The following is a 12,886-nucleotide window of genomic DNA, read 5'->3' as shown; positions in this document are numbered from 1 at the left end:
CATGTTCTGCATCTCGAGCATCTGCCGAGACTGAACTTGGGCCTGTTGCCTAAGGTGTCTGAGCTCCGTGGCACTGGGAGTATCTTCTGTCTCCGAGTCGGATGCATCCAGCATCTCATCGTTTGCTGGTGCTGGTGCCGAGGGTCCCGGACCCTGGGCCGCGTTGTTCTGAGTGACTCTTGGGGCTGACATCTTCCTTAATCGGGCAACCTGGTTGTTATTCACGTCCACTGAATCCGATGGTGGTCAAAGTGTTACACGGGGTTAGGCTATACTTCTCTAGGCTCGGTCCGTACTAAGGCGAGGTAGACTAAAGCGGTAGTCCGTGAGGTTTGTCTGGCGATTCTGTGGAAAAGAGTTATCGTGGAATAACTGCAGGTAAAGACAATCCAATTCTATAAACGATAGAATAACTAGTTGACAATCTGTGTAAGAGATGAACTATTTGAGTTGACCACAATGAGTGTAATAATGAAATCCAACACATTCTTATACCCATTGCCTTAGGTCCTGTCCTCCCTGGCCTCCCATCCTAGAGGGAGGTTTGGGAGGACCGTGGCTTCCCTAGCCCCACTGGCCTCCCGGAGGCCTGGTCTTGGCGGGATGCCAATCCTGATCACGTGACCCCGAGCCCCGCGATCATCGTTGCGTTCTGACTTGGTCGTGGTTGGCCTTCAACCCCTTCACCCCATGTCAAGGAGAGAATCCTTTGTGTTACCTGTAACACCCACGCCGTTGGTAATATTTTTAAGCAGCTTTAACCACTGTTCATTAGACCTAGGGCCATAATATGTTCTATAAATCGTGTAGCCCCAATGCACCAGGAACTGTTCTTGATCCTCTTCCGGTCCCGCGATCCTATCTTTGGGCCACTTGTAGAGGTGGTCGAGAAATTCTGTAATGGTTTCTATAGCGGCGGGGAAAACAGAGATGGAGAGTGGCTTGTGTAAGTGTGTACGTATGAGTAAGTGTTGGTAGTCGTAATTGGCCTTTCAGAAAGGCCAGATAGGCGAAGGCGAAAGGATCAAGAAAAGCGACCTTTCCTGCATATCAAGACGATAACGTAAGAGATACCTGTGCCGCTCTGCGTTAGCACCGAAATGCTTCCCTACCCCACCCAAGAGGATGTGCGCGGTCCAAGTAGGATCGCGCTCGTTTTGGTGACAGGTATATTATAATTATATCGCAAGTTATATATAGTATAGACCTTTATTAATCTCAATGCCTAGAACTACAATTTGGACATACAGACTTATAAGAAGGCCCTTCGCCACAGTTAAGTAGGTTGGGCCGCAGTTGGATCCTCACAGTTTGCGGCTGAAGGCGCAGCCGCGAAAGAGGCAGACTGAGGCTATGCTATGGAAGCCAGCGCGCAACTCGTTTTTACCTAATTAACATATTCGACGCAATCTGATATGAAGACTCTAAAGCTAAGGATCAGAATGTTGTACTACTGTTAGCTAACCTTTCTTTTTTTGCGACTTGTAGAGGTATCTATACCCTAGTAGTATCTGCCCCCACCCTTGGCACGACTTCTCATTACCTCGGTCTAATCTTCGGCTTCACTCTCCCGCTGTAATCATAATCACAGCCATGTCCACAATGCGATTATCGGCCGTCTCCACAACGCGATCATCCCAAATCAAGGTTGGATGGACGTCCTAGAAAATTTCTGCGCTCCTATCGGGAGGCTCTCGAGTTGTCCTCAAAACTCTATTCCCTTTGCACGCGCCTGGCGAGTGATTCGCGAAAGGAAACCATGCTCGTTGACAACGTCTTCTCTCCAAAGCGCATGCTTCGCTATGCATTAAGCTACCTCGCATGTTACACATTCGGTGCACAGGCGGACTATACCACGCACCTGATTGTTGATACCGACATCTTCAGCGACGTAGAGTACGTCTTGACCGCCACAGTTCCCCTCGCGACGAAATCAAAAATAGTTGCCATTTAACATATATGCAATAGTGACGTCGCAGCCCTCGTTCTCGCCGCCACCCTTCCCAACGTCTCCCTCCTTGCCGTCAACGTGAACTATCCCTCCGCGTATTCCCCGCTTGCGGCCTCCGCCGTCCTGAACTTCTACGGCCACCCAAATACATCCATTGGCATGCGCCGCCCTTACGCCAATGAGAGCTTCTTCGATGATTGGGCGTATGAACTGGGCGAGTACACGTCGAAAGTGGCATATCATTTTTCGGGTGGGTCGTTGCCGTGGTTCAAGCCGGAAAAGTCATGGCAGCCCGTGGACCTGTACCGCAAGAGCCTGGCGGAGAGTGCGGACTCGAGCGTAACGATCGCTTCTATTGGCTTCTTCGATAATCTTTCCGGGCTGCTGAGTTCGACTGGTGATGCGTACTCCCCGCTTTCCGGGCCTGAACTCATAGCCAGGAAGGTCAAGAAGCTGGCTGTCATGGGCGGCGGTTATCCCTCTGGTCACGAATACAACTTCTGGGGAGATGATCCGCTCACCACGGCACATGTAGTGAACAATTGGCCCCGCACTGTACCTGTCACGTTCTTGGGCACTGAGGTTGGGGATAACGTCCTGAGTGGGGCCAAATTGACAACCGAGGGGACCAAGGGCGATTTGGTGACGGCGGCATACGGATGGTACGTTGGATACAATACCACGCGAATGTCTTGGGATCCCTTGACTGTTCTATATGCGGTCACGGGATTGGGGTCGTTGTTCGAGTACGGAAACACTGCTGGATACAACCACGTGTTTCCCAACGGGTCGAATGTGTGGGTTGTTGACGAAGGTGTCACGAATCAGCATTACCTGCAGTTAGCTATAGATAATGTGACAGTGGCAAACGAGCTTGACGGCTTGTATTTAGACGCGGTGCGGCGGTTCAGTAAAGAGAGATAAGGGTTCTTAGATGCTAGGAAGGTAGACTTCGCAACAAGACCTAGACTTGTAGCTTCGCGGAGTCCCCGTATGACAGATGCGCTGACAAAAGTCGAGCGTCAGACATGAATTCCGCACTTTGACGCTTCTTGCTGGCTGGATGATACACAGAGTGTTGTAGCATCGTATCGAGCCCTACATCTAAGAGAGTTGGAATAGCACAATTGGTGACATCGGGTCGTTAAGCCTTCGGGCTGGGGCACCATTGAAATCAGCCGTAGTTGCTGTTCTTCGAGTGGATAGTACAGCCGGGTGCGACTTGCGTGACCACGTGTCGTCCTTCTGAACATACACATTACTATCTTCTGCGGTTGAGCACCCTTGGCCTGATTTCAAAGGCTGGATCCGAAAGATATTGCGCTGAGCAGAGTTGAGTAATGGCAAACCGAGGAAGGCTAGGATGACCCCGCTACTTGCTTGGAGGCCGCACACTTATATCTCGAGAGAGCTAGACTGCTACATAGTCAAGCTGCAGTGTTGTTATTCACTTCTACTGACTAACGTCGCGCCCTTCTCTAAAGTCAAAGTTGACTGTACCTCCTGTAACCTGAGTTCCTGGTACTACATAGCGACCCGGTATGGGCCCGTAAAATACAGGTCCGTTGTAGGCATGTGTAGCATGGCCATAGCTTTGCGACATATTGTTCTGAGGTAGGGTAGAATGCGCGTCGCTAGAAGCTGTGTTAATCTCCCTTTGCAATTGGGCAAACGCCTTCCTCTAACCCTCTCTATATATGAGCGGCATATGCACGTTAAAGATACCCAGCAGTGAGTATGCTGCATCCTCTTCGCGCTTTGTCTTGCGTTGCCCTACCTACGACATGCGCTCGTCGACGCTGAGTTGATCTAGAGGGCGGCTTCCCTGGAGAGCCTCAACGCTGATCCCAGTAACACTGTGAAGTTCCTGCACTAGAGAGTATTTGTTGCCAAGCCGCTCGCCCTCAGCCGAAAAGAACTTAACTGACACTGGGGCGACGAGCTCCTGAAGCGTCCAGCCTCGTGTGAGCCATCTGCTTTGCTGAAACGCACGGTTCCAGTGTTGTTGGGCAGGCGCGCTACTGGTGAGGCTACTGGTGAGGCCACTGGTTAGGCTGCTGGTCGAAACGTCGGATAGATACACGTAGCATCGGGCAGCATCGCGATACCAAGCGAACATGGAGTTAATGGCCTCACTAAGCTCTGCGCTGCTCGACTTGTCAATGCAGCAAGTGTCTACCTAGAAGTAGCGGAGACCGTTCTTAGCTGCCTAGTCTGCGCAGAACTAGAGTTTCTGGTAGCCGGCCTTAGTCGTGCCTGTATCTTGCTCGAGATCTGCAAAGGTAACCTCTTCTTGGTCTAGGCCCCAGGCATGAGATAAGATAGCATAAGGGGGGATGGCATCGCCCACAAACTCTGTCAAGCTGTATCTACCGCCGTGCTTGCGTTATAGAAGACGCATGGTCCGTAGACGACGCCGGAAGTTCGGCTCCAGACGATGTGATTTCTTGGTCGAAGATGAAGGAACGAAGACATCAGGCGATGATAAGGATGAAGTGGCTCCTAGACGGCAGGAAATGAAACGTCCAAGGCTGAGGCTGAGGCACGCTTGGCATCCTTCCAGCATGCGCAGCTGCAGACCTTCTCCGCGATCTATACTGTCCTTACTTCAACTCCTCGAGATCACAAAGTTCCGCACAAACACCGACTTGCACCGTCTATGGCCAGCACGTTCCATGGAGCCATCGACGCTCATGTCGCCATTCCCGCTCCACATTGCGGGCCTGGTGGGACGATGAACTTCAACTTTGGGCCTGGCTGGGCAGATGGTACCCTACCTTAGGATCGCGTCGCCATGCTACCACCAGGCTAACGAACGCCAGGGCAAGTGCGCAGAGTAGAACTGTTCTCAACGGTGCCATTTGCGCCGGACCCTAACCTTGTCGACCGGCCTGGGATCGCCGCTTGGGTGCGCGACAAGTGCGCGGGACTAGGCGCGCGGGCAGCGCTGGTGGGTCTTGGCAGCGTAGGGTACGTCGACGTCGCTGTACTAACTACACGCACGCTACAACACGACTAACAGACAACAGCAAGTCGCAGCTTGCCCTCCAGTATGCCCACAGCATCTGTGATGCTGCGCCGCAGACGTTTGTGTTCTAGGTGCACGCCAGCACCTAGGCCTAATTTAAGAAAGCCTACAAAGACATCGCGAACCGGCTGGAGCTTCCAGGGAGGGACGATCTAAAGGCGAACGTGTTGCGGCTAGTGCACGACTAGCTGCGCGACGAGACAAATGGACAATGGGTGATAGTTGTCGACAACGTAGACGATGTAGAGACCTTCTTCCCATTGCGGAAGCGCCAGCGCCATAGAAACGAGACAGATGCCAGCGCCTAGATACCGCTGGCCACCTACCTTCCGCAGAGCCGCAACGGGGCGATACTAGTCACGTTACGGAGTTAAGACGCAGCGACTAGGCTAGTGGGAGGCTACAACCGGACTAAGGGAGTGCTTGCGATAGACAAGGAAGAAGGCATGCAGCTTCTTTGCAACAAGCTGCAAGACCCGCTAGTTAAAGAGAGCGCTCTAGATCTGCTGCACGCGCTGGACTGCATACCTCTTGCTGTCGTCCAGGCGGCTGTGTACATTAACCGACGCGGGCGCATAACAATCGCTGGCTATCTAGCCGACTTTTAGAATAACAGCAAAAAGCGCGAGAGGCTGCTCAAATGGGACGCGGGCGAGCTGCGCCGCGACGAGAGCGCGTCCAACTTAGTAGTGACAACGTAGCAGATGTTATTTAAGCAGATCCAGCGGGAGCGGCGGTTAGCAGCCGAGCTGCTGTCGCTGATAAGCTTCTTTAACCCGCAGGGAATACCTGAGTTGGTGCTGCGAAGACACAGTAGAGCAGCTGCAAGAGAGGCGGAGTTGGAGGATGACGAAGACGCAGACAGTGCGTTTGACGAGGACCTAGACACCCTGCAGGCGTATTCCTTGGTATTGATAACAGCAGATACTGACGCATTCGAGATGCACGCTCTGGTGCAGTTCTGCACGCGAGTATGGCTATCGTCGTGCAGCGATACACAGCAGTCAGAGCAGCGGTTTGTGGTGTTAATGGCGCAAGAGCTGCCTGACGGGGAGCATGAGAACTGGACAAAGTGCTAGCAGCTGCTTCCACACGTTAAACCGCTCTTTAGCACTTAGCCGGCCGGCGAAAAAGCATTAAAGGCATGGGCGCAGGTGCTTTACAATGTAGCATGGTATCTTAGTAAGATAGGAAACTATAGTGTAGCGCATTAGTTAGCAGCAAAGGCAGTTGCCGCTAACGAGAAAGCATGGGGGCGGGAAGATCTGAAGACAATGGCTAGCATAGATGTACTGGCGGCAGTGCTGGGGTTTCAGGGCAAGTACGAGGAGGCAGAAACGCTTCACCGACGGGTGCTAGAATGGTCAGAGAAGAAGCTGGGCCAGGATCACCCCGACACGCTGAATAGCGTGAGTAACCTGGCATCAGTCCTCCGGAATCAGGGCAGGTACGAAGAGGCAGAGACGCTTCACCGGCGGGCGCTAGAAGGAAGGGAGAAGAAGCTAGGCGAGGGCCACCCTGACACGCTGACGAGTATGAGCAACCTAGCGGCTGTGCTGCGCCTGCAAGGTAAGTACAGCGAGGCAGAGACGCTCAATCGGCGAGCCCTAGAAGGGTCAGAGAAGAAGCTAGGCCAGAACCACCCGGACACGCTTAACTCTGTCAACAATCTCGCTGTCCTCTTGGGGACGCTGCACCGGTACCCAGAAGCGGATGAGCTCTACCAACGAGCGTGCGATGGGCTCACCTAACAGCTTGGTTCTCAGCATCCACATACTATCATGGCTCGCAAGAACTTTGCAGCTATGCAGCAAAAGGCAATAGAAGCTAGATTAGCGCAAGGTGATGATCTACCTCCAGGCAGCTCCAAGCGTCCTTATACCACTAGGACTCGTAAAACAGACGTTGACTAGATGATACGCCACTTCTAGTCAAGATAATGCATAACCTAGGGTTCACGGCACATATTGTACCCGTGTATATTGGTGAGAGATCTCCCACTCGTGTCCGTAGACGGATGGTCTCCGTTGATATGATCTTCATCGGTACTGGGTCTGTCCTCGCATACGCCTTCGACTCGGCTTTCCAGCACGTTCCTTATGGCTGGAGATACGTAGTGAGCTTGGGTGCGTGGCCATGTATCCTGCTCGGGCTCTTTCTCTTCATGTGCTCAATAAGTCCTCGTTAATTAATGTACCACAATGAGTGGGAGCAATGCATCGAAGTCATTCGTCAAGCTTATCCCGACGTTATTGACGAGCAGATGAAATGAGACGCTGTCATACTAGATTTCATCGGCGTGGTACTCCGTGAATCAGAGATGATCGAAGTCATACGCGGGATGATGCCTCATTGGTAGGCCTGCGCTCTACCTTCCCTTTGTAATACCGATAGCTATGCTCTTCGCACATCGTAGTATGATAACGATGTCCACGGTCGATGAGGGTTGCTCTGACGTTGTTTGGATCGTCCACAATTTGTATCGGTACAATAGATAATTCTGAGATCGCTCTCATTCCTTTATATCTCTTAATGAAAAAAGGGGTACCTTTGTGTGATCAACTTGCCGTCGCTGTAGCTGAGATCCCACAACGACCACTCCCACTTGCCCGCAGAGGTCGCTCTATCAGAGCTCGAAGATGCCTTACCCTTACACAAATAGTTCATTGGCTCCACTACATACTCGGGAAATTGTCCTCCTTCTTTGGGATCGTCTTGTCTAAACACAATCGTGCCAGGCCCGAAGAGGAGCCACAAGTAGTCAAAACTTGCACACTTCTGCGCATGCATCTCGACCTCGGATTGGAACGATTTGAAATAGAAAGCCCGAACTGGGGGTGCATTCAGTAAAACCCATAGATGTTCACCAATGGCTCTGTTGCATTGCACATTGGTCTGCCAGCCAGTTTAGGAGTCAATGAATGATATTGACGGATTTCCATTCTCACATGCGGCCAGATCCCGTTGTAATTCGTCCCAAAAGTGGAATACAATTGAGTACGGATGATCGAGAACGACTTCTTCTCCCCGGAGATCTTGTGCCGGGTAGTAAGGTGCTATGTTCATAAACATGACAAGCAATTCTGGCGACAGAATTCTGATGGCGGGAGGGGCCGTCCCGTTCACTCTATAATCGTGACCGAGCTTGAATACGTCGGGATCCCTGTCGCCTTCGCGTCCAAGACTTTTACGGTTTTGATTGAGTCGTTGGGTCAGCGCTGTTCCCCACACCTGAGTTTTGACATCGATTGGAGCTAATTGGCGCCGTTCTACAACGTTTTGTTCAAGCCTTTCAAATGGTTCCCAGACGTACCTCGCGATTCGTCCGACAGTGGAGTGGTCTCGATACCGCTGTGGTGAAGAGCGCTTCCAAGAAGAATGACATCAAAGAGAAGAAGTAGCCACCGGAATGATACGCCATTGTTCCAGCGATTCGATATTCGCTCTGCAATCGATTTCGATCGAATCCATGAACTACATAATGCGCATAGTCCAAGCCAAGCAACTAAGATGACGCCTTACCATTTCCTGTCTAGCCTCGCCAAATCTCCAGATTTTGTTGGTCGAACGACGTGTCACTATGCATACACTTTACTTTACACCATGCCGCATCCCTCCGGTAGCCGACAAATAACTCCGCCATGGACGATCCAACCAGTCCCACCTCAGGCAGTCAACGAAATTATTAAGTTCATCAATGAAGCTCGCAAGGTCATGTTTTCCGGTCGTTCGTTACCACCAGACACTACATCCCTATTCAGTGACGGTAGCTGCTTTCTCGAAGCGCGGGACGGCAAGGAATTGATAGCCGTTATAGGCTACGTACGCTACGACAACCGGCATCCTCAACTCGACTATCACGCCGTGCGGACACTCGAAGTCGTGCGATTGTTCGTGCAGCCCCAGTATCGGCGTTGTGGACTCGCGGCCGAATTGTTCCTAAAACTTTATGAGAGAGCTGTCGAGGAGGATGTCGAATGTCTTTATCTGCATTCGCATCCGTTTTTGGACGGTGCGATTAGGTTTTGGCAGAAGCGAGGATTTGAGATTGTTCTTGTGGAGGATGATCCGAAGTGGCAGACTACGCATATGGAGACGACGCTGAAAAGGAGGGAGTGAATAGAGGGGCACTACGTGGGTTTGTGGCATGAGATGGGAGATTGGAGGACGATCGACCTAGAACCGTGGGCGATGCTTGGCCACGAAGAACTTCGCAAAAGCTGACTCAATATATCGCGCATAGTTGCAGGCATTGATCGCTCGAATGATTCATCGATGTACTCCGGGGATGTCCGTGGGTTGAGAGTGGAAATGAAAGTTGGGGACACGCCACTAGTTAGCACCAACAAGACTCTGGGCTGGCTATCTCACTGTAAATCTGAGGCTGTCTGCTGTGAGCATACTTAACTCAGTCGTAGTCGCAATTACGACTGCGATGATAACAGTGTTCTTGAATCTACGCCCACAGTAAGCATTTTAAGTGACAATCAGGAGTCACAACATACCTGTCGAATATTGAGCGGCAATCTGCAAGATGATAGAAGGGCATAGATCACGTTGGATGTAGTGTTGAAGAAGGTTACGGACAGACCAGGGGAAGATTTTCTCAAACGTGTGATGTCTTTCTCACACATGCTAGAACCCACCGCATTGCTGGGCAGTCATCTCAACATATAATAAAACACGTTAGGTCATTATTCATCATAGGTAACCTCTCCAGCCTTTTCGAAGAACTCGGAAAGTTCTATGACAATCATCTTTTAACATAAAGTCGTCAGAAGCGTTGATCGAATGTCGCGAAAACGAAATAACCCGCTCATACGTCTGTTCGGCAGATCCACCGACACCCTTTTTCAGCATCAGTCCCCACACTGTTCATAACACCGATGTTGTGGTGTCTTGCTCCATACCCAGACGACTTGGTTCATCGGGTTCGCCGGAGATGAAGACCGGCAGGAACCCATCGGGAAGTCGGATCTCCTTTTCCTCGGGTTCTTCTTCCTTGACCTTCCCTGGTGCTTCTTTCTGAACTTTCCCTCTGGAAAACTGAGGTTGTTCAAGTATATAGTGATGCATCGCCCTCTCATTTTCACCTATGCTGAGCGTGAAGGCATCCGGCCAAGTCTTAGAGAACTTTTCCCGCATTTCGTCATCGTCGATATCAAAGTCAGGGAGACTGGAAGCAATGGTGTCTTCGTCTCCGTTGCAGATATTCAAGTCGAAGCCCATAGGAGACGGACTGAACAGCGTTCGCAATTCATTCAACTCGCTATGTACGGAGCAGCAGATACCGGCTTCTACATCTATCTGCCTTAGATCGGATCGGATTGAATGTACCTTAATTTAAATATGTTAACATGCACTTCTAACGCGCCCTAAGATGTTTAAAAATCATTAGTTATTCTTATCTTAGCTCTTTAGATTCTCTTAGCTGCCTATGCTCTACCTCCTTTAACTAGAGGCAGATACCTCTTTAGCGATTTCTTAAAGCTTAACTTAGCAGTTAGCTTTAATAACTTTAACCTTAAGTGTAAGGCGTAACTGTAGGCAATAGTGCTTGCTTCACATTACTAAGGATAGTAGGAGATAGCTTGTATATTTAGAGTACGGGTGTAGGTTGTAAAGAGAATAATCCTTGCCTCTCTCTGTAGAGCGAGGCGCGCCTTATAAGCAGGTTTAGCGCGTACTCTGTTCCTTCAAGGGACGTGTGCCTTAAGTCCTCGTTACACTTACTATCCTTAGTAACATGAAGCAAGCACTATTGCCTACAGTTACGCCTTACAACAACAGTGCATTAAGTATCATTGACGATTCTATCATTTGACAACAGCCTCTATTACTTGCGCTTAGTAAAACCATCTGTTAGTAGCGGGGCATGTGAAAGAGCCTCCCAGTGATGGCAAGCGTAAATTTGCTCGTCAGAGCCGCTAATATCATCTTTACCACGTTTGTGAACGTCTGCATTATACGATCTAACAACAGTAGCAGGATCCTTGTTCGCATTGATAACCTCGGTGATTGCTTGGACATATCTTCCAGCGTCTTCGAGTGCGTTGTTAAGACCCTGGGCACGGTCTGGACAGGTGATCAGATAAGCCTCATTTGTTAGTGTTTAGGGGAAGCGGCTTACAAGGAACCATGGGGTGCGCAGTATCCCCAGCAATTGTGATCCTTCCATCGTAGTTCTTCCAGGGCTGAATATTCTTCCAGGTAGCAAACTAAACCTCTGTCAGGAGCGTTGAAGTGGAAATAAGTTCGGCTAGTCACCTACACGATCTAGAGGAATCTTAACATCATCCCCGACCCACTCTGCTAGATATTTCCAGGGCTCGCAATAGTTGGCTGCTAGCTGCTTGAATAGTCGGGACCGTTCTTCATATGTCTCGGGTTGTTGACCTTCGTTCCAAATCGACAGGGATATCGAAAAGAGCCAGCCCTCTGGCTTGTCAGCATCGGGGACATCAGCGACTGATGAGACAGATTAACGATTCAGTCGCAGCGAATGGGTATGTCCACAATAAAACTTACGCGTTATGAAGAAGTAGGTGTTCTGGTCGGGATGAGGTGCCAACTAAGCACACGATCAGTTGAGGCCGTTACATGTTTAGCTTTGTTCAGCGACTGACCGTTGCGATTGGATGAATCTTGCTGCGAAGGTAGCGAGCTTTCTTAGCGTCGAAAGAGCAGGCAAAATTCTAGAATAGGTAAGAGGACAGTATGAACAGCATTCTCAGTTGTTAATTTGGGCCGAAGACTTACGAGAATAGTAACAGGGGCGGGATGCAACTCGCTTGCGCCTACAGGTACGATCAAACTGCGGACTTTGCTTCTCGCTGATCGAAATGTAAGAATGAAGAGCTTCTGGCACAAGGGATAATACTCACGCCCGTCTGCGCCCACAAGGTAGCGTCCTCTTCGGACTTCAACGCCATCATTGAACGTAGCTGTCACTGTATCACCTTCGACGGAGACGCTGTCCAGTTTCATGCCGAATTGAATGTCCAACCCTGTTCCGAATAAGTCGCGTAATCGTCCCCTTTGAACTCTCCTTGGTCCCTCGGCTTTGACGTAAGTCAAGAGCTCCCCTGTTTTGCCGTTCATGAGCGGTATCGTTCTTGCATCTCCATCGGACAGCACAGCCCATGGATCTGTTTGTGCTTCATTCAGTCTAGCGAAGAGCTCTGGAGGCAGACAAGCCTCTACATTGGGTGTCGCCCAGTGCAGTGCCATACTCCAGACACCAGCCCGTTCGATGTATTTTTCGAGACTATGTTGTTCAAAAACCGCGACAGATATATTAGCCTAGACGTTTGTCAGTTCTACCGTTGGATTGGAAGGAGCGAGAACTGTCAATTGACTCACCCGCTTCAGACCCTGCGCGATAAGCAAGCCAGTGGCACCTAATCCGTTGTCAAACCAGGTTTCAAACAAGGGATACAATTATGATTACCAGCTCCGATAATTAGAACTTGTACAGTCTCCCCTGAGGTCATCTTCGCTATCGTTACTGCGGTTAGTGTTCTTTGTCATGGAATGGGTTTAGGGAGCTACGATTTGCGAAATTTTAAGAATGGAGTCTGTAGTCTCTTAGGACCATAGCTTTATAGACACCTCTCATGCAGCTTCTGCAAGAGGAAGGTCATCGCTCATGTTCCAGTTTTCTTCGGATACAGAACTTGCGTGACAAAGGACTGATATTGACGCATGTTGCTCGTAAAAGCGGCACGCGACTGCCAAAAAAAAACCCTCAGTTAGTTAGAGTGGATTAGTCAGTATCGCGAGGACGTTTTTGCATGGAGTTAAGGAAGGATACGCGGCTGTTGTACTTTCGGTCTAAGTGAAAGACCGAAGTGCGCTCAAGCTACTTCGGTCCGAACGCCGATCGTTCGCATGCCGATGGTCCCGAC

The 12,886-nt window shown here is 50.3% G+C and overlaps 6 protein-coding genes across 6 annotated transcripts; 5 read left to right on the top strand and 1 right to left on the bottom strand.

The window, feature by feature from the left end:
* Window positions 1-1,858: 1,858 nt before the first annotated feature.
* BKA58DRAFT_301354 (inosine/uridine-preferring nucleoside hydrolase) lies at window positions 1,859-2,848 on the top strand (the record flags this gene model as incomplete). The annotated part of the gene is made up of 2 exons (XM_046166919.1): window positions 1,859-1,896; window positions 1,969-2,848. Coding segments are annotated over 2 exons (918 nt in total), but the record flags the coding sequence as incomplete, so codon positions are not given.
* A 1,718-nt stretch (window positions 2,849-4,566) lies between these two features.
* Window positions 4,567-5,487, top strand: BKA58DRAFT_377426 (uncharacterized protein). The gene is made up of 3 exons (XM_046169616.1): window positions 4,567-4,719; window positions 4,774-4,921; window positions 4,981-5,487. The coding sequence occupies exons 1-3, from the start codon at window positions 4,611-4,613 to the stop codon at window positions 5,048-5,050; spliced, it is 327 nt and encodes a 108-aa protein (XP_046029364.1). The 5' UTR covers window positions 4,567-4,610; the 3' UTR covers window positions 5,051-5,487.
* Window positions 5,488-6,253: 766 nt separating this feature from the next.
* BKA58DRAFT_466201 (TPR-like protein) lies at window positions 6,254-7,054 on the top strand (the record flags this gene model as incomplete). Its single annotated transcript, XM_046174999.1, has 1 exon — window positions 6,254-7,054. The coding sequence occupies one exon, from the start codon at window positions 6,254-6,256 to the stop codon at window positions 6,728-6,730; it is 477 nt and encodes a 158-aa protein (XP_046029363.1). The 3' UTR covers window positions 6,731-7,054.
* Window positions 6,919-7,167, top strand: BKA58DRAFT_308226 (uncharacterized protein; the record flags this gene model as incomplete). Its single annotated transcript, XM_046167193.1, has 1 exon — window positions 6,919-7,167. The coding sequence occupies one exon, from the start codon at window positions 6,919-6,921 to the stop codon at window positions 7,165-7,167; it is 249 nt and encodes an 82-aa protein (XP_046029362.1).
* Window positions 7,168-8,581: 1,414 nt separating this feature from the next.
* On the top strand, window positions 8,582-9,098 carry BKA58DRAFT_354710 (acetyltransferase-like protein; the record flags this gene model as incomplete). Its single annotated transcript, XM_046168622.1, has 1 exon — window positions 8,582-9,098. A coding segment is annotated over one exon (517 nt), but the record flags the coding sequence as incomplete, so codon positions are not given.
* Window positions 9,099-10,622: 1,524 nt separating this feature from the next.
* On the bottom strand, window positions 10,623-12,677 carry BKA58DRAFT_377424 (uncharacterized protein). Its single transcript, XM_046169615.1, has 9 exons — window positions 12,430-12,677; window positions 12,342-12,379; window positions 11,864-12,281; window positions 11,739-11,812; window positions 11,606-11,674; window positions 11,508-11,550; window positions 11,251-11,447; window positions 11,110-11,197; window positions 10,623-11,054 (listed from the first exon to the last, which is right to left on the bottom strand). The coding sequence occupies exons 1-9, from the start codon at window positions 12,470-12,472 to the stop codon at window positions 10,816-10,818; spliced, it is 1,209 nt and encodes a 402-aa protein (XP_046029360.1). The 5' UTR covers window positions 12,473-12,677; the 3' UTR covers window positions 10,623-10,815.
* Window positions 12,678-12,886: the final 209 nt, after the last annotated feature.

The sequence above is a fragment of the Alternaria rosae genome (genome assembly GCF_020736505.1).
Source record: "Alternaria rosae strain MPI-PUGE-AT-0040 chromosome Unknown BKA58scaffold_2, whole genome shotgun sequence".
Taxonomy (NCBI): Eukaryota; Fungi; Ascomycota; class Dothideomycetes; order Pleosporales; family Pleosporaceae; genus Alternaria; species Alternaria rosae.
This window is presented reverse-complemented; position numbering and strand designations above follow the sequence as displayed.

Bases quoted from the DNA above. Each gene is read 5' to 3' on its own strand.
- BKA58DRAFT_377426 (XM_046169616.1), top strand. From the start codon at position 4,611: ATGGCCAGCACGTTCCATGGAGCCATCGACGCTCATGTCGCCATTCCC. The intron at 4,720-4,773 runs GTACCCTACCTT...AACGAACGCCAG, and splicing joins TGGGCCTGGCTGGGCAGATG to GGCAAGTGCGCAGAGTAGAA. The intron at 4,922-4,980 runs GTACGTCGACGT...AACAGACAACAG, and splicing joins GTGGGTCTTGGCAGCGTAGG to CAAGTCGCAGCTTGCCCTCC.
- BKA58DRAFT_377424 (XM_046169615.1), bottom strand. From the start codon at position 12,472: ATGACCTCAGGGGAGACTGTACAAGTTCTAATTATCGGAGCTG. The intron at 12,282-12,341 runs GTGAGTCAATTG...ACAAACGTCTAG, and splicing joins TCGCGCAGGGTCTGAAGCGG to GCTAATATATCTGTCGCGGT. The intron at 11,551-11,605 runs GTCAGTCGCTGA...TCGTGTGCTTAG, and splicing joins AGATTCATCCAATCGCAACG to TTGGCACCTCATCCCGACCA.